The 21870-nt window shown below is 47.4% G+C and overlaps 2 protein-coding genes across 2 annotated transcripts in view; one reads left to right on the top strand and one right to left on the bottom strand.

Moving 5' to 3' along the window:
- NME7 (NME/NM23 family member 7) overlaps window positions 1-930 on the top strand; it is an 85169-nt gene extending 84239 nt beyond the window's left edge. The window contains exon 13 of the mRNA XM_085571938.1: window positions 663-930. Coding sequence (XP_085428064.1) covers window positions 663-695 — 33 coding nt within the window. The 3' untranslated portion in view covers window positions 696-930. The remainder of the gene's footprint in view (window positions 1-662) is intronic.
- ATP1B1 (ATPase Na+/K+ transporting subunit beta 1) lies at window positions 739-15359 on the bottom strand. The gene is made up of 6 exons (XM_021549005.3): window positions 15057-15359; window positions 12397-12525; window positions 5491-5646; window positions 4631-4815; window positions 2692-2772; window positions 739-2126 (listed from the first exon to the last, which is right to left on the bottom strand). Exons 1-6 carry the CDS (start codon window positions 15154-15156, stop codon window positions 1860-1862), a joined length of 918 nt encoding a protein of 305 aa, XP_021404680.1. The 5' UTR covers window positions 15157-15359; the 3' UTR covers window positions 739-1859.
- Window positions 15360-21870: the final 6511 nt, after the last annotated feature.

Genomic DNA, 21870 nt, shown 5'->3' with positions numbered 1-21870 from the left:
CTGGCACCTGCTCCTTGAGAACATGGAACAGGTAAATGGGTGCACTCACCACCCCAGTGTACCATAATCATGCTTTTCCTTCTAGCAGATGGCAAAGAGTTCAGCATCTTGCTTCTCCAGGATTGTGTGTTCCACTTAGGATAGTCCTGTTTTGTCACTTTACATGGAGGAATTCTCCCTGGTAATCTGCATCATGCAGCATAAAGTGAGCCTGGCTCCTGCACGAAGCCAGCTGCCACCTTTTGTCACCTCTGAGCAGCCCTAGCAGGCACAGCCTGTCCTCAGCCCTGGCCACTGGTCCAGCAGTAACACAGAGCAAGTGGCTGCTGCCCTGAAACTCTTGTGGCTTCAGGGTGCTGAAGCCTTCTGGCTGCTGGAAGGTTTAACCTGCACTGAAGATGGACAGTTGTGTCTGGAACACAGAGCCTGTGCCTCCAGAGATGAAGCATGTGCAGTAAATGGGGAAGAGACTTTTTGGGATTCTGATAGGCACAGGCAGGTGTTACACCACAGCAGCCTCTCAGACGGGGCAGGGAGAGGGGAAAACAAGTAACCAGCAGACACCAGCACTGATGTGTACCAGCTCCATGTTTCAGGTGTTTCAACTCCCTTGTGCTGAGGCTGTCTGGGAATGATAAAGATGCATTTTCTGTTTGAAATAGGTGCAGTACTTCTTCAAGATTCTGGACAACTAACAGGCTCCATCCTCACCCACTGCAACAGACACGCACACAGAACTGTGTGTTCATTCATTTATTTGTCCAATGTTTCAACCTGACTGAAATACAAGATCAACAAGAGCACTGTACTCCTGGCTATTATTACATGTTAGAACATAGAGTTTTGCACTTTAGACAACATTTAACACCATTCTATGGGGTACTGCATTGCTTTTATAAAGTTTAAAATAAAGATTTATTTTCAAACATGTGACTTTGGTTTATTTCATACATTACACTTTCTTGCAGAAAAAATAAAATTGTACAACTGCATAAATATAAAATTCTTCCACCATGAAAATGGCTAAAACATTCAATAAAGACATTAGCACCACAGTGTGCGATGCCTTCAGCAGAAAAAAAGAAAAAGAAAAGAAAATATACAAAGCAAAGAGTTATGCCTATCACTGAGGAGAGTGATAGTCTGACCCGGTCTCTCACACAACATACTGGAGGATAAGGGAGGAAGTGGAGAGAGAGACAGCATTCGCTACAAAGCACAGTACATAATCACCTATTCTTTTTAACTTCACTTAAGTTAGTTTCCCTGCCACCCCTCCAAATAAGATACCCTAACACCACAGAAAAGCCAGAAGCCTTATGGAGTGCTGTTAAATATCATCTCACAGGTGGGCCTTTCTTTGAAAAGGAACAAAATAATGAGAAGTTTCATGCCAGTTCTAGTCCCATTGAGTATTTACACCTTGGACAGCAGAAGTCTTTGCTCACAAGAAGTAGAAAACAGATACAATACATGGCTTGAAAATGACCAGAGTATGCACCTATAGTACTGTACACTAAATAAAATACACAAGGCAGCAATATTTAGGGGCCAGAAACACTGCTTACTACAAGTCAGTTATGGAATCATAATTTACAGTAAAAATGGGCACATCCCAAGGCTCAATTTTGTTTTCTTTTGTCATTTACAGTAGAATAAATATTTGTCACTATTGCTACACTTTGTTTACATTCTAACCTAGTAAATGCAGAAAGCTAGTGTAAAGCATATAGATTACGTGTAGGTCCCATACGTATGACAGTTTGTTCAAGACTAGTAGGTTTTCTTTTTTGTTCTATTTTTTTTTAACCTTTTTAAATGGCGAGGAGGAGGGGGGAGGAAGAGAGTTGTGCTTACGATCAGCTGCTTTTTATGTAGAATTTAATATCAAAGCGTCCCTGGAAGCGGTCCTTGTCGCTGTAGACGATGTTCTGCCCGTAGGCCCTGCACTCCACGCGCACCTCCATGTCGTAGGTCAGGTTGGTGAACTGCACAGCCACCAGTGGCTGCAGGTACCGCGGCTGCAGCAGCTTCCCGTAGTAGGGGTAGTACTGCAGCCCAAAGCCAGGGTAGCCGCCTATCCCATAGTACTCCACCGCGCCGATTTTGTCTGCATCTTCCTCTCGCTGCAGGGGGCAGAGGAGGCACAAGCAATGACACCCACCCAGACTGGCCTTTGGCAGCCCTCAGCTGTATCAGCAGCTGATTTCAGTGAGACCGTGACCTTCCGTGCGGTCAGTGCTGGTCCCCACCATGCACAAGAGCTGCTGGTGGTTCACAGGACATGTCAGCGCACAGCAGAGCTTCGCTTCATTTAAAGCCTCTGCCACTTACACAGTTAGAAGCCACCAGAGCATCCTGTGGTACAATTGTACGGGCTGTGGCTACAAAAATTCTGCTGTTTCACTGTTTTGTACATGCCAAGTATGAAATCTCTTCCGTGGAGGCCTTTTATTTGGCTCCTGCACAGCACTTGGAAGCCACATGGCTACTTTTGAAGATACCTTTAACTATCTTGCCCTGCTTTTAGCCCATACTGTGAAGGCAGCACTAACTCATCCATCAGTAGGGCTTTGAGAAACTTCTGTTATCCCAAATAAGAACCACCCCATTTGTCTATGGAAAGGCAAGCAAAGGGACAACTACACTTGGACAAGGGCTTAGTCATCCCCTGCAGCATTTCCAACTTACCTTGGCAACACAGTGGACAGGGATGAGATTTGGGTTGTATTTTGCCATTACCTCAGGAGGGAGGCTTTCATTGACTGGAGCCTAGAAGAAACCCAGAACAAGGGAATGTTACACACTGGACACTCTTCTGCAGACAGAAACACCTTTGCAGCAACAAGGATCAACAGTACCAAACACACACCATTAACTGAAATCCTTTCTAAGCACAGTTCAGAGGCAACACTCTCAGTGGTTCTTGGGACAGACAAGTAGTGTAACACAACTGGAAGCAGGGGATCTTCACCCAAGCTGTTCAGCTAGCTGTTCTTATAACTGCACCTGCTGTGGATACAAGCAGGTCAGGCTGGGTTTAGTTCCATGGTGTCCCTGAGGAAAGCATTTCATGGCACAGTGTCTATTGCTAGCGGGGCTTGTTTATGCGAGCTCTGGCAGTGGCAGGATTGCACTGGTGCAGGATTTGGCACCCGCCCGCCAGGTGTGTGCAATCAGGACTGGAAATGCACAGAAAACAACACAGTGTGGCAGTCTCACCCTGACACTGCTGAACTTCAACACCACCAACAAGGAAGGACAAAAACTCTGGGTGTATCAGAGAAAGGTGAGTGCCAACTCTCATAGTCCAACCACTAACACAGCTGGTCTTTGGTCTTTTGAGGTGTAACAGTATTGCTTGACCATACTGCAGTTTCAGATCTGTCTTACAAACACTTTTCCAATGCAAGAATGACAGGATCTCTGCTGTAGTGTGGAATCACAAAAATAAATATTGTCTTGGATACGTTGTTTCTAAGTGAAACCTGCGAAGTCATTCCTGACTAGACTGTGCTGTCTGTCTAATGCAGTCTGGAGGTCTCCAGAGCTCCATTGGACAAAAAGAGAGGAACACGCCATGAGAAACCCTTCTCTTTCCCAGTCATCAAACATGCATATTTCATGTCAAACCACAGTACATTCTCCTAAAATGTTTCCACCATGCATCAGAAAAACCAAAAGCTTGCTCATTTCTTTTAGCACAGGACAAGCTCCCTTTGAAGGAAGACATTCCTTGGGACTCATTAGATGGCACCAATTCCCATCCACAAGTGCCCTGACAGATCGGAGTGAAGGTGGCCTAGAACACCATTTACACTGTTCTCCATCCAAAAGAGAGTGTCAAGTTTTGCACCCCACCTTATTTAACAGCAGTGAATTCTTAAAAGAAATTTTTAGTATTTTAATGTACTGGGAAAAAAAAAAAAAACCAGAAGGAAAAGCCATGAATACCCAGATTAACAACCTTCAGCATTACTGAAAACTTCCCTCTGGGTGAAGGACAGAGCAACCAGTTGGCAGAGATATCCTAAAGCCTCTGGAAAACTACATTAAATTAACTAAAGACCTCCTCACCTTTCTTGCAGCTGTGCCTGACTTTCAAATGTATTTACTCTTTTTAGAGTCTGTGTTTCACGCTGGTATTTAATATTAGCATTTCGTAATTTAATTAACTAGTTATGGCAAGGCAGACAAGATTACACTGCCTGAGGAAAAGAATGGAGTGGATCAGGGCATAACAAAATGTTCTGATGTTACTGCAGAGAGTGTTGGTCTGGGCTGGTCCCATGGAAGCACAGAAGAATTTAAAATTGAATTTATCATTTGAAGAAAATGCCCCTTTATAGCAACTCTAATAGCAGGCTCAGAAGTTAGCAGATAAATAACCAGGAAGTTGCACTGTGAGGTTCACTGCTACTTGTTACCAACTTGCAGTGCACAACTTTGACTGCTTTCAATTAAAAGCATTTTTAAAGCAAATTACTCAAATTGTCTCACAATTTATCCTCGGCAGAAAGGGTTTAATACTGATCCCTTTCCAGAGACCAAAAAGCAGGCACAGCAAATCTGCAGCTAACCCTTCCTCCCAGTCAGTAGCTTCTGCTAGAAATGGAAAAAAGATACTTACCTGAGGTTTGAAGCCAATAATTCTGTTGAGCTTAACAAGGATGCATGGTTTGCCATCCTTGTAGCCGTAGCTGGGATCATTTAATCCAGAACAGTTTTCCAGCCATTCACGTCTGAATCTGCAGACCTTCTTCTGGCCCTGGGCATCATTATATGGTCCTCTGTCTTTGTATTCAGTAGGTGTGTCTGTCACAGTGGGGGAAGGAAAAGGCACCATATGCAGTGGGATCGTGTACATGTCACTTACACGTCCCTGGGCAGGTGGGATTTCCCTCACCAGGGCAGTTAAGGCACTCCACAGACCCATACCCAGCCAACCCCCCATGCACAGCTCCTTCCAGACCAGCAAGTTTTATGGAGTTCTGTTTTATAACTGAGATTTCTTCCAGAGTCACCTGGCTCAGAGACTAATTTTTTTTTTCTGGGCAGCTTTTTTAAGTGGGTTCCCCTTAGATTTGATACAGGCTTATTATGAGGTGAGAGTCTCATTCACATGATTACAAATAACCTATTAAGGGTAAACACCTCCTAGATGTTTGACTGCACAGCATGAAGAGGACCAACACTGGCTTTAGCAAAGTCATCAGTAAAACCCCTGTGGCTTTCAGAAAGAATAAGGTCAGCGCCACCTTCAGAGTCAGCTGAAGTGTTCTCCAAGTGAAATGTGGGGTTCCCAATGCTACAATAAGCTAAGTATTGCCCAGTGTGGCCTGCCCAAAGGAGATGATTGAGCAGCCAGTTAACCAACGTGCTGCTGGAACAGCTGAAGACCAAGACCACCACTGCTCAACCTCAGCTTCTGGTGGACCTGACAGAGGCATCATTCAGAGTCCTCAGCTGTAGGAAACAATCGAGACTTACCGCCACAGTCCTGAAACACGATGTTTTCAGTTTGTTGCTCAGCACTGTAGTCCCTTAAGAAATTATCAAGATTCCTCACATAGGGTTCATAACTTCCGGCTTCAGAGGCAGTAAAGGTAATTTCTGTCTTTTGAACCTGGGGGATTTGAGTCAGTCCTAAGAAAAGCAAAATCAGAGCTGTACAGCCTCCAGGCGACACCAAGATCCTAATAATAATAATCTCTATTTTTCAGAATTAAGAAGTTTGACAAAACAGCTTAAAAGCTCGCTGGAGGAGAGGTTCTCCTCTTTCCAACAACAGTCTTAAAATATTTATCACAGTGTTTATGTCAGGTAAAAAGACAAAAAAATCACAAAATGGAGAAGTGAGGCTACAAAGTTAAGGCTTCCTTCAAGAAAAACAGCCAACCACAGGTCCACTGTGCACTTCTGCCTCCTCCTTGAGGACAGAAGGGAAGCGGCATGAGACCAACCACACAGAACATAAGTATCCCTTCAAGTGTCTGCAAACTCTGTGTTTAGGATACAGCACAACTGTCCAGTCGTGAGCTCCTGCAGTAAAAGACAAGAGAGGTTTCCCAAGATTGGTCACGCTCTGCCAGCTGGAATCTTTGTATCTTTGTGTGTCTCCCCTGTGGGATGCGGGGCAGGAGACATCTTCTCCCTTAGTTAATCCAACTGCCTGAGCACTGCCTCCTCTCTTTTCACTGCCTAATTGGGTATTTCCAACTGTACAACTCATCTTCTGAGCTCTCTTAGCAGCAGCTCATCACCAAAGAGGTAGTAGGAAATGCCACCACACAGAAGAATTGTTTAAAAGACTCTCCAGATTCTGGGTTGTGCTAACGAGCTCAGATATAGACTATAATAATGATGCATGGAGAAGAGACTATAAACAAGAAATGCCTACAGACAATGAAAAGTATCATCTCCTTTGCTCTTCATTGTAGAACTTGGAAATAGTTGCTCCTATGCAATGTTTAGGTCACATTTTAATTGAAAGTATTGATGCATGGCTAACGCTTTAATTTAAGTAATGGGAACTGAGTTCATGCTGCTTTTGTGGCAGCCACTGTAATTACTGAGGTCCTGACTTCAGTTCAATTTGTCCTCTTCATTTTAGCAAGATCAAGAAAAGGAGCAAGGGAGCAACATTTGCTTTGACAGCTTTCAGAACAGGCCTGTTGCCAAGGAGCTCTGCTGGTGCAAAACTCGGGCAGCTTAACTGGCTGGCCCCAGCCCACAAGAGCTTGTGACTCCAGCAATTTTTCCAAAGCCACTTGAGTGCCTCTGCTCAGTCCCTCCGCAGACCAATGCACCACTCCCCCCAGCCACTACCCACTAACTTGGAATTTGTAACCTAGGACAAAGATTAGCTTTGTTCCCCTAAACACAGCTCCTGGTTGCCAAAGATTGCAAGAAGTCCCGCAAGGAGCTCTGCTCAAAAATCCCTCTACTACAAATGGACCGGGTTGAGTTTACAAGTTTAAAAGCAATTCTCTATTTCTCTAGCACAATGACATCCCACCCTCCAAAGTCATTGGCTTTCAACCCATTTTCAAGCAATTACTCATTTTCTTGCTTCACAAACAGTTATATATAGAAAAAATGTGCCAGTTTCCATTTTAGTAAGGGACTTCAATCCCATCCTATCAAGCCTTTCTCATGTTACCACTCAGCTGGGAAGAACAGACTCAGTCACCTGAAGTGACTGTCTGGAATTGCAGCAGAGGCAAGCCAGGCCTTGGGTCCTCTCCTGGGTCTGCCTTTTCCAGAGTTCAAGTTACAGGTGACATACATATTCAAGTGCATAAATACAAAAAAAAAAACCCAAAAAACAAAACAAAACAAAAACCCCCAAGAAAACATGGCCAGGCTTGTTAAGTTCCAGTCAGTCAAGTGAAGTTGTCAGTTTTGCTCAGGATCTCCCCATCTCTGTTTCTTGTCTTGGCCAAGGTAACATATAGGGCACCCACACAGGCCTGGCAAAGGTGACATGAAGGTCAGCAATAAACCCTGTGGTTTGTAAAAGCCATCCAGGAGAAGATCCCTGTTCTCTCTTGAAGAGAGCCCAGCCACTGATAGGTACAGTCCAAAGCCAAGCCTCTGCCCATCAGACAAGTGACTTGGCTGGAGAACACACTCCCATCCCAAAGCATCCCTGTCTCGCACATCTCCACAGAACTGCCATGAAGCCCAGGCAGTACGTCCAAGCAGCTGTTCCAGTGGCCAGCACAAAGGAACCACTGTTCCTGCCAGGTCGCCTGTGGCCCAATCTGGCCTGTTTTCTGTCTAATTGGGAACATTTCCAGGTGGATGGATGAACCAGACTAGACCAGGCTTTGGCACATGAGTGGTTGCTTTTTTTAGGATAGGAGAAAAGTGGAGATCAATCTTCCCACTTACAAAGCAAGAATGAAAATCTTTATGAATATAAAAGACTTGTCATGAAAAATAACTTTATCCTAATTAAAAAACTGTGTTACTGGCTTCTACCACAACTTCCATTCTCACATGCCCTGCAACTGACTGGAAGCAAAGCCCTAAGCCCTGATCATTTCCTTCTGTACATCCCATAGCCAAAGTAAAAGCTGCAGTGCTGTTAGCAGAGCAGCACTATCACTGAAACCTTAAGCAATTCTGTGTGGAAAACCAAGTGTGTTGTACAACAGCAGAAGGTAACCTCTGCAGAGGTTACTAACCTTTCTGGAACATTCTTTCACCCCCACTTGGGAACTTAAGCAAGCAGGACAAGAAAAAACATTTAAAAGGTGAGCCTTTGCAGTACTACCTGGCATGTGTTGCCAGATAGCCAAGAAAGTATGTGGCTGGCATGACTGAAGCTTTTAGAGGCTGCATGCACATGAGGAAGCCATTCATGAGGAAGTCCTATGAGGGAACAGAAACAAACCCACAGGTGCTTTCAGAGCCAGGAATCTAACAACCCTCTCCCCATCCTCAGACTATAATCTGTATGACACAGCTCTGCATCTTAAGCTATTACAACTGAGATGCACATGGTGTCACATGGTTATGCTGTTCTTTCCACTTGAAAGAATGAAGTTATCATTGCTAAAATACTGACAAATTAGAAAATTGCTGCAACTGGCACTTTAGAGTGCCTTGCTAGGAAATAAGACTCTCCTCTTCACTTGGCTGACATTGTCCATATAAATGATGAGCAATGCCTTGAGTTGGTAATAGACACCACCTCTTGTTATCTGTGACGATACAAAGACATCAAACACCAAAAAAAACCCCACGTAAAGTCATTTGAGGTTTTCAGTTCCATTTTCAAAATGCCATTGCAGATGAAAATCCTGTTTATCCAAGTTCATTTAAAAACAGTTTTCCACATAGATTTTATCATTCTAAGCTGCAATAGCAGGACTTCAGAAGTAAAGTGAGAAGTCAGGCTTGTTATTAGGAACAGTTGTATAAGGCCGTAGTAACCACTCCTTGCTCCATCACACCATGCTCATCTCCAAGTACCAAGTAATCTTTGTTCCAAATGAGTATGAACACTCCTGAGATGACACAGATGACAAATTGAGTGATCACTACACCCTCCCCCAGCTCACTGTGTAAGGATAGATTTTAAAAGCCATCATAGCAAACAATGTCCTTCCAAGCTTCCAGTCAACCTCATCCCCAAAGTACAAACAGCAGGTGCAAGTCTTCTGCAAATGCAGCAAAACCTGCTTGGCTGCAGCATCCTGGAGACAGATTTTCCCAAGCACAGGTGCTGCTGAGATGACAGAAGCAAAGAAGTGCAACTTCACAGGAGGCAGCACACACTCCTTTGAAGCCTCCCTGCCACCTTGCTGCTGCTGTCCAAGCTAAATAAGCCCAGTGGGGAACACACAGCAAAGATGTGCACTCTACGATTCCATGATGCACTCACTGCCCAGCAGTGCCTGAAGAAGGGACACCTGAAATCCCCTAGCTGGAGCAGGGATTCTTCCTTCTGGCCATCACTGACAAAGCTTTGCCTCAGGCTGCAGTGAGCTCGTTTCCTCCACCAGCCCGGGAGGGAATGCTGTTCTACGGGATGCACACCACAAGATGGCAGGATACACAGCCCAATTTGCATTGGGGTGGAGAGGAGGAAAATGAAGCATTATTTTTTAGGGATGCTTTTTAAGAGGCAATATCCTCATCCTTCACTAGTAGCAGGATACGTCCTTTTTGTTCAAAGCAGAGTCTGAGCCTGCAGCACACGTGGAACTGGGAGCTGGGGTTGTCGCAATGGCAGAGCTGGACAGGCAGGTGAACTGCACTGTCCCTTCCCCCATCACAAGACAAAAGACAGAAAAAAACAGAGTAATGGAAAGGTACAACACTCAGCTTGCCCTGAAGCCCTGGATAACATTCCTGTTGTGTTCAATGCAGAAGCCAATTACCATATTAATGACACTTGGCTACAAAAATAGCACTTTATGGCTTTCAATGTTATACCCACGTCAATAACTCAATACAACACCCTGTAGGTTCTGCTGCCATTACAAAATCTGTTGTATTTCAGAACAAGAATGATATTGTAGCAGCCCCTACAGCATTTTCTCTTGCAAATCCTGAAGGCAAGTTAAGTTTTCCCTTTCTCAAAGCATTCTGGGTTGACACAACAGTGACTTGCCCAAGAAGAACAGAGCACTGTAACAAGAATAAAACCAGCTTTTCTGGCTCCCTAGAAAATCCAGGGCTTTATCAAGCCACCAGTATACTTACTTGGCTCACAAATTTTCCCACAAGAATCAGGAATTAGAATTGCACAACATCCTACTATATATTGTTCATCATCTGCAGGCGTCTCAGATCACAGAAAGTTCAAGTTTGGTGCTCACCACACGTATGTTCCTTAACAGAATAGTAGCTGTGCTTGCAGCACTGGGAAGAATCCTGCACAGCCAGAGAATACAGGGATTGCTGACCCCTGAACAGCAGTGCAGCCACTCACTACCTGTCAGTGTCTGAAAGCCTGCATTAAAGGGCAATTTTGGACTTGCAGTTTCATGACTGCGGTGCTACAGGACAAGCAATGTACTGGATACTAAGTGCCAGCCTCTGCCATGCCCTACACCAGCTTCTCCACATCTGTAGGAAGTGCTGCCAAGTGATGCTCTGCAAAGGATCTTACTCTATTTACTAATTATCTCTTTGAAGTTTTATGCATATGCCATTGCAGCTTGGTTCAAAACCGTTTACTGGCTCCCTACTGTCACGCATTTGAGGTGAATTTTGTGATTTCAATACCCATCCTGAAAGCTTATTACAAAAGATTCCTGACAATCTTTTCATTGTTCCTCCATTTTGATTTCTGCAGTACACACACAAGAGTGTCTTGAAATTCAATTTTTTTTCTTTGTTAAAAATGAAGCCCCAGAAAAACTGGTGCAGTATGCAATTAAGATACTAATAAAAATCCTCTGCAGACTGAAATCTTTCACAGAAATTTTACCAGAGTTGCTTTGAAATTGGAACAATAAACTGCTGTTTCACAGAGAGCAAACAGTTTACCTAGAACAGGTAATTATGTGACATCTGGCTGAACAGCTGGGCTATCTGGTGAGACCTCAGATCCATGGGTGCCTTTGCTAATTATTTCATGAAGGGGAAAAAAACACTACTGAGTAACCCCCTGCCCCAGCATTAGCCATGCCCAATGGCTCTGGGCAGTATCAGTGACAGTCCTTCCTGCAAATGTCAGGGTCCACTGCAGAGATTAAAAGAGCTGCTTTCAGTGCTTAAGACAGCATATGCCCCAGCCACAGTGGTGGTACATGAAGAAGTGTAACACACTAACCCAGCAGTTCCAGCCTCTGTTCTGTGTTTAAAGCATGCCAGTAGAAAAGCAATTACCTGGAAAAGATGACTTAGCTGAGCTGTAACACCATTTGGTGACAGTGACATTCCCTGTGTTTAGGGCAGGGATTCACAGCATTACAGGCAGTGGAGCTGCGAGACACAGCGCAGCACCAGGGCCAACTTGTGTAGTTACAAGCCACCAGCCTCACAATTGTCACTTAAATACCACCGTTATTAAAAGCTTCTGAACTGTTTCACAGAGCAACTGGAGACGGATCGTTAGGATGCCCAGTGCCAGGCAGCCTCAAGGTCATTGGCAATGTGGGAAAGCAGCAGTTGCGCAGCTCCCCCTGTGCTTCAGCCGCGGCTGCGGCGGGCATTGGATCGTACAGCGCAGCCCTGGCAGGTGCAGCGCGAACCTGCAGCAACCACTGGCTCCTCCTGCCCTGCCCAAGGCCGGCTTGCCACAGGCACTGCCCAGGCATTCTGAGCAGAGATTTCCACTCTCTGTGAGGACAGGTCACAAGTCAGCCGCTACCAGACTCACCCTCCCTTCACCTCCCACACCAGTCAGTGCAATTCCCACTAGAGAGTGCCACAGTGTCTCTAGAGCACAGGGTACTTTGGTATTGGATAAAGCAATTCCGTGAGCACTCCCAGAATTGGCACTGTCCTCTTGCTCCATGTGCACACTGCTTCCCCTGATAGAGCCAGCATTTTATCTTTATCCCTTCACTTACCCATGTGAACAGAGTGGTTCTGAAGGAAGAAAAACTGAACCCAGCTTCTTCATACAGCCTGTTCCCAAAAGTAAAGCCTTTTAGCCTCACCCCATCATTTCAGCTTAGGGGAAGTGAAAACCAAAGCAGATTCAAGTTCCTCTCAGAGAGGAGACATTTTTCCTGTGATGCAACCTTTAATTTTAGCAGGATTTTCTTCAAACCCAGTACTGTTAACACAGAAGGCTGAGAACATACCCACCCCCTACAAATGTGTTGCAGCAGCAACACGCTTATTTCATCCTCTTCTTGAGGTGAGTAACCAACCCCGCCTTCCCAGAACAGCTTGCACAAAGTCAAACACTGCCTCTTGTTTAGTTACCTGGAGGTGCCACTCGATCCTGGTATTTGGGCTCAAATTCACTGACAGTAAGCAACATCACTTGGATGGTCCCGATGAATATACCTGCCAGGCAACCGTAGAAGATGACATAGAAGAGGAGAATCTTAACTGCAAGAGAAAACAAACAAAGAGGAATCAAATCAAGCCCTCATGGCAGTCATGTTTCAGGACACTACTTCCAACCTTTGCCACTTGCAAGGAGGAGCCCAGCACACGAAATTCAGACGTTACAAAGACATCTACGTAACAGAGAGATTATGCCCTGATGCAGACAGGAAATGTAAGGCACTCCAGTTGTTTGGTGGTGGGGAAACATGAGCCCCTGAAAACTTAGAAATCCATTAATCAAGGTTTGAGCTTATAAAATATAAAGACTAAACTGTGTTCCCCCATACCTTCAAGGATCCCTTGGCTGACCCAGCACAATCACCTCAGGCCCTCGCACTTGACACCAAGTGCCCCACAGCAAGCATGAGTGTGCTTGTAGGATACTCATTCCACACAGCCCTGGGGCTCAAAGCATTTTCCAGGAGCAGTAACAGTAAATGTTTCATTCACATTTACAAGCCATTGTAAAGCTTGAGCTCTTCTAGTAATTCAGGCCATCACCTCCAAAAAAAGACAATGTGAAAAAAATTCAGGCCCAATTCACTTCAGTACTCCATCTCAAATGTAGGAAAGTACTCAAGGTATTGAAATACTGCGTATTTACCAGCCTTGTGTGCCTACAAAGACACTCTGGCACTGCTCATACCAATTAGAGTGAATTACATAACAACAAAAGACTGTAGTTTCAGTCTAAAGGGACAGTCTAGATTCACCTTGTGGGGGGGGACTGGGAAGATCAGAGAAGAGTCTGGAGATGCAGCCCAGCTCTGGGTATCAGTTCCCAGTTTACAAGGATGATCTGAACACATTAACTGCAGGCTAGCATGCTGTACTACGCACCACTACAAGGGTAGGCCAGACTATGCCAAGCAACTGTATTGCTCATCAGGCTGCAGGGACAGGCAGAGGCCAAAGACAACTTGAGAGCTAGCCTGCTTGGTTTCAGACTGTCCTCGCCTAATTGCAAACAAAACAGATGTAGCTTATTTCGAGGACTTGAAGTGATGAGCTACTAGAAAAGGGCAGTAAGTAGTGGGTGGGAATATCCCTCCTCACTCCCCAGCTCCATCACAAAAACCCCTCTACATTATTAGAGAAGCCTCACAATGAAAGCTGGCAGTTCTGGTTGTTCCAAGTCTATGAAAGACAGGCAAACAGGAGGGCAACCCAGAGAAAACAGAGGCTGAGGGACACTGTCAGAAAGGCACTCCATCCTCTTGTCTTCCTCGTGTGCACTGGAGGTAGCCAGGGCTGGAGGGCAGAGCTGGGTGCAGTAACATGGTGCTCCAGGAGTTAAAGCACTCTTTGGTATCCAGGCAGCGTAAAGCAAATGGCCGTGACGTCAGGGACGTGTGGAAATTTTTTCCAGAGCACGGTCATAGGAGGTGCTGTTGTAACAAACCAAACACTAATGCTGTTGTCTGCAGCGTAATGCCTTTGAGTTTTGTAACATCAAAAGGCAAACGCTGGGAGGTAGCTTATTTAATCAGGTTCCCAGTCAGGATGCTCTAAACGCCAAAGACACCTTAAAGGTCAAAGCCACTCCAAGGTCTCGGAAAATACGCAGTGGGTCTAGAAATCGAGCACCACAGGATTGAAGGAAAAAGCTTCTTGCAACAGGTAGGCTTATAACAGAAGAATCTGATCATCAGCCTGCAGCTCGACTCAGCAAATGGAAATCAGTCCTAGGCAGGTAAGTACGGGCACTCTGGGAGAAGGACCTGCTTCAGCCTCCACGTTTGAAGCACTGCGCAGTTGCCTGGTGCCTCAGGAGCAGAAAATACCTCTCCATGCGCACCCACAACCCCATTCTGCTCACGTAAAGATACGGCAGAAGCCTGCTCTATTCCGCCTGCCAGAGCTGCCGGCTCTGAACGTGGCACCTCCGGCCGATCCATTATAATGGGAGCTGAATTCAACATCGCAAGGGTGGCAACACCAGCTGTGGTTGGCAGCAACTGGAAGACTGTTATTTGTGTGAAGAAATTAAAAACCTCTTTAAGCTAAATGCAATGAATACATCACAAGCATTTATGAGGAGTGCATATAGAGCCATTTCCTTCTTGTGGAGATATTAAAAGTCAATTGCTCTTTCTCAGCGGAGTAAAACTCGCTTAGTTTAATTTATCCAGAGAAAACAGAAAAAAAGAAAAAGCCTCTGTAAGGTCTAAGGCAGATGAGAGCTAGGAGGTCAGGGTCCCCCGGACAGCGATGTTCCCGGGCCGGGCCAGTCACCAGGAAAGGAAGGAGACCCAAGGACAAGGCGCCCTCGACAAGGTCGGCCCGACCCCGCCTCACCCCCGGACCCACCTGGAGCCGCGCTTGGGGAGCAGCACTCGCCGGCTCCCGCCCCAGCGGACACCGAGGGGAGAGAGAGCAGGGGGACCCCGTCCCTGCCTCCCTCGCCCCGCAGGGACGCCCTGTAGCCAGACCCCCGCCCCGGCCGCAGCCCCGCCGCAGCCGGCGGAGGCGGAGCGCCGGGGCCATGCTGCAGCGCCCGCCGCATCGCCGCCCCCCGGCCCCGCACTCACACCAGCTGCCCCCGGTGCGGCCCAGCAGCTCCTTCTTCTCCGAGTTCCAGATGAATTTCTTCCAGTTGCCATCACCGTCCTTGGCCTTCCCGCGGGCCATGGCGAGCGGAGGGGTGGGCGAGAGGCGTGCAGAGATCTACAGCCCTCGGCGGGCAGATCGGCCCCGGAAGGTGCGGGTAGGTACGCCCGCCCCGGCGGCACCGGCCCGACGGGGCAGAGCGGGGGAGGCGGCCGGGGAGGGGGGTGGGGGGCCTCGGGAGCGGCGGGCGAAGCGCGGACGAGCACACAGGGCACGGAACAGCCGCGCTCCCCGCGCAGCGCCCCTTCATATACACCGCGGGCTCCGCCCTGTCCGCGCCGCCACCAATGCGGACCGTCGAGTGCTCCGCGGGCGGGACCCGAGGCGGGAGGGGGCGCGCCGGCGGCGGGAGGGGGCGGAGGGCTGCGGCACCGGCAGGAAGGGTGGGTGCGGGCCGCCTGCCGCCCACCGGAGCTTCGGCCCGCCGGGCCGGGTAGATGCGTGCGTGCGGCCGCGGGGGCGCGCGTCCCTTGGCCAGCCGTAGCTGCGGACGCGTGTGTGCGCGCACCCGCACACCTGTGCGCGCGCCGGCCCGCACACGTGCCCGCCCGTTCCCGGTATTCCCACCCCGCTCGCTCCCTGCGGTCCCTGCTGCCCGCAGCAGCGCCTGTCGGCCGGGCGCTGCTGAGCACCGTCCGTCTCCTGCTCCCGGCCGCCCACCCCGCTCCGCCGGGCCCGCCACACTCCGGCGGGCTCACGTGTAACGCGGCTGCGGAATAACGAGCGCCAACAGCGCTCCCGTCCCGGCCCCGCATTCCGCCGCCCGCGTCCTGGGAGCCCCCGCCGGGAGGGGCGGGCAGCGGCTCCCCGGCGGCAGCAGGACCTGCCCATCCCCTGTGGCGGGAGGGACACAACTCGCACACGCGACAGCCGCCGCCCTTGCAGGGTGACCTTCAGGGCGCTGCACAAACGCCACTGCCGCCTCGGGGTTGGGGAACACCCAGCCGCCGGCAGCGCACCCTGGCCCGGCCGGGTGGGGTTGGGGGGCTCTCTGCGGGGACGCCTCTTTGATCACAGGTAACCAATGTGCCTTGATCCCCCGGTACCATTACAGGACAGTTAAATTAAATCTGTGCATCCAAGCATTGGGTTTACCCCTGAACTTCCTGTCGGGTTGCAATATTGTATTCCACATGTTTTCTTGCCCTTAAGCTAGTGATACATTCTCTGAACTTTAGTTCCATCTATCTTTTTTTTTTTTTTCCTTAAGATCTGGAATCACAATGAATGCATACAACATGAGCCTTTCCATGGTACTACCTAGCAGGTGCACATTCTGGTAGTTCCCTGCAAGAATGACCTAGCCTGGAATCAAGTACCACCCAAACTCAACATGCTCTTCACAGGTCTCAAGGAGTGGTCTGGCCACCACCATCACATACCCTTCCAAAGCCATTAAAGCTAGCATTTAGGGCACAAGTCATAATGAGGCACCCTTCTCCATGGCTACAACCAGCCCCTGAAGCAACTAAGGGACCTGCTTTTTTAGGTGCTCAGCCTTACTTGACTGCAGCCACTCTAGGTCCAGACAGGCCAGATACCCTCAAGCTCGCAACCACACTCATGGCAGTGGCTGAGGATAGTTCCTTAGCTTTAGACATGCAACCAGACTCCTCAAAGCCATGAAGACTTGTAGGTCAGAGATACAAGGAGGCTGTGTGCCTAGAAGGCTGTGTGTGTTTCATTGGGAGTGTCTGGTTTGATGAACTCACCTTGATTTATTATACATGATGAAAGGGAGCCAGATGTGCCACACAGATTTTCATCCTGGGTTAGGAGAATCAGCTCTCAGTGGTGTTTATGTGATGGAAAAGAGCTGGAGAGCCATGGGGAAGAAGATAGTTGGAATCCGTCTTTTCTCCTTGGTCGGAGCTGGTCAGAGCTGGTCTTTTAAAGAGCCCTGGTGATGGTGGTTGATAACAAAAGCAAACACAGACAGCAGTACCTGATACCCAAGCGAACATCATCTACGCTGCAGGGAGGATGGTATCAGTTACAACTTAAGGCAGCTGTGATTACAATAAGCCAATAAATACACAAGCACTGCTGAAGGAAAACCCACCCATTTTTGACTCCCCAGACCAGAGTGTAGTTGCTACTCTTGCCAGCTAGTCTGTTGCTCTCAGCTGCTGGCCTGAGAGCTTGCAGCTGCAAGTCTGCAGTGGTAACTGAGGAGCTGAACCAGCTTTCTTTCTAATGACCTGGGCGCAATTTATAACTCAGTCGTGCTACCCTACAAAGGACAGCAGTTTGGGAGTTATATATGGGTTCCTGGTGGTGTCACCCAGGCATGAAATCTGCTCACCAGACAGCCTGCCCTACAATGTTATGTCTTGTGTTATCCACAGGCCAGGACCCAGTTCATCTGCTCTGTAGGAGAAACAACACATGAGTTAGGTCAGGGCACATGCAACAGCAGCAGTCAGTGCAGCCCTCTCCTTGCCTTCTACCTGAGCAATAGGGTCATCCAAAGCAAAACAGGCATGAGACATTCCGGGAGGTTCAAGGTGATACTGAAATCAGGGAAGAGCTGAATGGGGATACACTCTACCACTCTACCACAGCATTATTTCCTATGACTACAGAAAGTGAGTTTGGAGAAAGCAACCAGAGAAGATCTAAAGAACTGTACCACAATTACATAGTAAAAGGCCACCCAGAAACATGATCTTCCTCTGAGCATGGCACACCATCGCTACGAGCTCCAGTGCTGCAGGAGCTCCTGGCTTCATCAGTGTTTATTCAGGGATCACCAGGAAACTCTCTCCTCTTCCTGCAAGCATCTGTATTTCTGTATAAATACACAGACAGGTCCTGTTGGGTTGGTGGTGGCAGAAGTATCTAATCCCTGTGAGTGGACAGGCTGGGGCATGCAGGATGTGGAATGGACAAAATGCCCTTCCATGAGGGTCGCAAACCATTCTTGCCAAGCTTTTGCAAAAGTGAAGCTCTGTCCTGTGCATGCTCAGGATATGCGCTTTACTTGATGTCTGAATTATCCTCTCAGAATCAGCAGAATAGGCAATGAGGTGCCAAATTTTATTCAAATTTACTGTTTGTTTGGCTGCTCAGATATCAATCAGACAGTCTCTAAGGCCATGACCGTATGATCTGATTTTTTAAGGCGATAAGGGCCTGAGGCAATGTTGGAAACTGCCAAGAACAAAATGTGCAAAGCAATGCATGTCCAGGAGATTAGCTGCAGGACGAAGGATGGGGTTAGGGAAAGCTGTGCACTGACACCTAGGAAAGAACAGCCTACAGGATGGAAGTTGCTAAGCATTTATCTCACTGCCTTGAGCATAGCCATCAAAGAGATTTCCTGCTTCCTTTCCATCTCCTGCTTTGTGGGACTGGAAGAAAGCACCTAGAGCAAGGAAAGGTGCTCACTACGGGGCAGGAGGGTGGACAACTATTTCTAATGTAGCAGTGAAAGAGAAATGGCCAGTGCAGAGCAAAGCAAAGTATGGATTTGTCTGGCTTGATTAGTGCCATTTTAGTGCCATTTTTGGGGGGAAGGGAGACTGTGTTGCTTGCTGATGGTCACACACAGAAACTTCGGGCAATGTGTGATCTAGAAACATCTCTGAAGAAGCCTGTGATGCAGGCTGTGGGACCAAGTGCAAGTTATAAGGTGACAGAAGTGTGCAAAATGGCCTCAAGTCGGTACTATTCCATGGGCTGCCACTGCAAACAAATGGGGATGGGCACACCCAGGAGCTGGAGAAGGGCAGCTGTCAACTGCTTGGCACCAAGCCTGCATCACACACAACAGGTGAGAGAGGATGAGGAACTGAAAGGCAGCCCTCAGACAGCCATCAAGATGCCAGGTGGCAAACAGCCATTTTATAGTCCTCTGGGGGCCTTGAGGCGAGGGTAGTGACCCTCAAGAACTGCCCTCAGGGTCCCAGAAAAGTGCCAGTGTTTGGTCCACATGCCAGCTTTTTGGCCCTGCAGGACACTGCCTTGGGATTGTCCTCCAATTTTCTGCCTGGAATGTTCAGGAGAAAAAAACCCATTCAGGAGCTGCTACACATAACACTGGTTCAAGCAGGGTATGTTGTCTCCCAGGACAAAACTGTCTTTCAAATCTTCCTCCTTCCTCTCCTTGTTCCTCTTACAGTGTGGGGTCACTAGTGATTAGATACACAGATATATCCAGTTGGTTCCCTGAGCACAGTGACTGCACAATTTAAACAGATTAACTGCCTATAGCTGTGCAAAGTGAGGTAACTAAGGTCAAGGACTCATGAACTGGTAGGCCCTGAGAAAGTAAATATGTGTAGAAATAACCTCCCTCCAAATTCAGACATGGGGACACTATTCTTTTACTTAATGTCAGCTTTAGTTCTGGTGGAGTGCCTCCACAACTCACCCCTGGCAAAACGAGGTGTAAGACAACAGCCAATAAAACAGGTAAGTGACACTAAGAAGCATGTATGGATAGAAAACACAAAAGTGTTTGAAGCATTTGTGCCAAACTTGTTTTGCTGAAGAGGAAAAAAAAATAGCAGACAGCTGATCATGCTAAAGATGATAGCATCCTTCAGCTGGATTAAATGATAACCAGGGAATGACAAAGACAATTTTGAGAGAAAGAATGAGTTGGTTGGAAAGACTGTATAAAAGAAAAATAAAAACCAGTAACAGAGTAGGGAGAGGCCTCAGACTGTCAGAATCCAGCCTGGGACATTACAGCTTCTCCAGAGGTCAGATGCAGCAATTCCCCATCCATGTGGCACCATCAGCAGCAGGCATCCAGTGCACAGCCTGACCCCATGGGTGCAGCATGTGGGACTCACCCTCTGGGCGGGGGTGAGACCTGCTGGTGTCCCTTCCTGCCAGCAGGTGCATTAGCTGATTGTAGGGAGTGGTGTGGGCACCCCCAGAGCTGGAGTGCCCACAACTACAGTGGGAGAAGGACATACCTGGGGGCACCTGTGCTCCCCATGTCAGTGAGAGAGGGGTTGGTGCCCACGTGTCTGGGGATTAGTTACAAAGGTGTGTTTAGGAACCAGCAGGAATTTATAAGTGTTTTCTAAGTGTCTAACCTAGTGGTTGAACTGCTGTATTGCTGACATAGACCCTGAATGTATAGTTCATGGATTGTCCATTAATTACATGTCCTTAATAAATCAATAAACCATTTCAGTCCTGTTTTGGTTTAACTTATGTGAGCTGAACCACTTTTCCCTGCCAAAATGACCAGCTGATACAGTCTTTTGACCAGTCCTGGTGGGAGAAGGTCTAAATGCTCAGTGATAGAAGAATAAGAATCACTTCACATTGAACAGGTGACTATGTGCAGAACAAAAGAAGGGTTTTGGGGTGGACTGGATGGCAGGTAAAGACAGAAAAGGGGGATGCAATAGAAACAATGTGATATGTGCCTGGTGTTTGATGATTGGGATAAATCTAGTAGACAGTGTGGGGTTCTGGTGATTGCTACAGTGAAACCTGCCAGCTACCAACACTGTTCTGATGGGGACAAAGGCAACTTGGGAAGGCATCAGAAGTCATATCATATTGCCAGAATTTCGCTTTTGGGCTTATATGGAAAAAAATACTCTAATCTCACAGAAAATAATATGAAAATACTGTCTTGCATGAAATCTACCATTTTCCTTGGCACATCTGGAAGTGATCACCACACAGGGAGGGAGCATTATCCAGGAACTAGCTATGAAACTATCAAGAGCACTTGTTTTGTGATAATGGGCACCTGGAACCTTACTAGACCAGTAGCCAGCTTCCTGGTATGCAGCCACCAAACTCAGGCAGCTACATGAGCTCCTGATGCAGCCAGCAGCTGCAAGTCTGAGGCACTGATACAGCTTCACCCCTGCTGGTCCAAAAAAATTGTCCCCGTTTGGCTCAACAGGCTGCTAGCCCTTTTCTGTTCAGGCAGTAAGATTGCAGAACTTCATTCTCCACTTGGCCCTGATCATAAGCCCTGTATGGGGTTTCTAATGAAAGTTGTATTTGGGCACCAGCCTGCTTGTCTACTCCAGTGAGAGCTCTGCTCTCCCCAGCATTAGCCAGCCCAGGACATCCAGCAGGAAACCAAGTCAAAGAACGAGAACTGAATAAACTCCAAAACTATTTTGAGGCCTTCTCTAAAAGAAAAAGGAAAACAAAATTTCTAAAAGGAAAAACAAAATCAGAGTGGAAAAATATTTCTATTTTTATCCATCAGGAGCAAGACTTAGCAGCACACAGGAGCTGGCAATGGGAATGGTAAGTTCAGGTTCGACTTGTTCCTAAACATCAGTGGGATGGTACATGATTTACAATGCCTGCCAGAGGCCTTTCTCCTTCTCCTTATGGGAGGTATTTTTCCTGAAACTATTCACAAATGTATGTGGTAATTTTAAAGATCACTCCAGCATTGTCCACACTAGAACTTCTTACCAGCTGAGGGTGGAGGTCTCTGCAAACCAGAGATCCTGCTGCCCATTGTGGGCTTCTTGATGGACTTTGGTTTGGCTTGGGTTGTCTGGTTCCATTGTGACATCCTACAGTGACCAACACTGCACCCTCACTTGAAGTTACAATGACCTGTAGAAAACAAGCACTTTTTCACTGGAGAATCCCTCTACAGTGGGATTACATTCAATAATAATAACTGGAAATACATCCAGTTATTATGACCAAAGACATCATGCAGCTGTGATGGAAGCTGTCTGCCTTCATTTCCCTCATGTGAATTTGGTGCTGTGGTAACCATTTTGGAAT

Source organism: Lonchura striata, chromosome 1 (assembly GCF_050655825.1).
Source record: "Lonchura striata isolate lonStrDom1 chromosome 1, ASM5065582v1, whole genome shotgun sequence".
In the NCBI taxonomy this organism is placed as follows: domain Eukaryota; kingdom Metazoa; phylum Chordata; class Aves; order Passeriformes; family Estrildidae; genus Lonchura; species Lonchura striata.
This window is presented reverse-complemented; position numbering and strand designations above follow the sequence as displayed.

Bases quoted from the DNA above. Each gene is read 5' to 3' on its own strand.
- ATP1B1 (XM_021549005.3), bottom strand. From the start codon at position 15,156: ATGGCCCGCGGGAAGGCCAAGGACGGTGATGGCAACTGGAAGAAATTC. The intron at 12,526-15,056 runs GTGAGTGCGGGG...TTTCTCTTGCAG, and splicing joins CCGCACCGGGGGCAGCTGGT to TTAAGATTCTCCTCTTCTAT. The intron at 5,647-12,396 runs GTAACTAAACAA...TGCTTTTCTTAG, and splicing joins GGATCGAGTGGCACCTCCAG to GACTGACTCAAATCCCCCAG.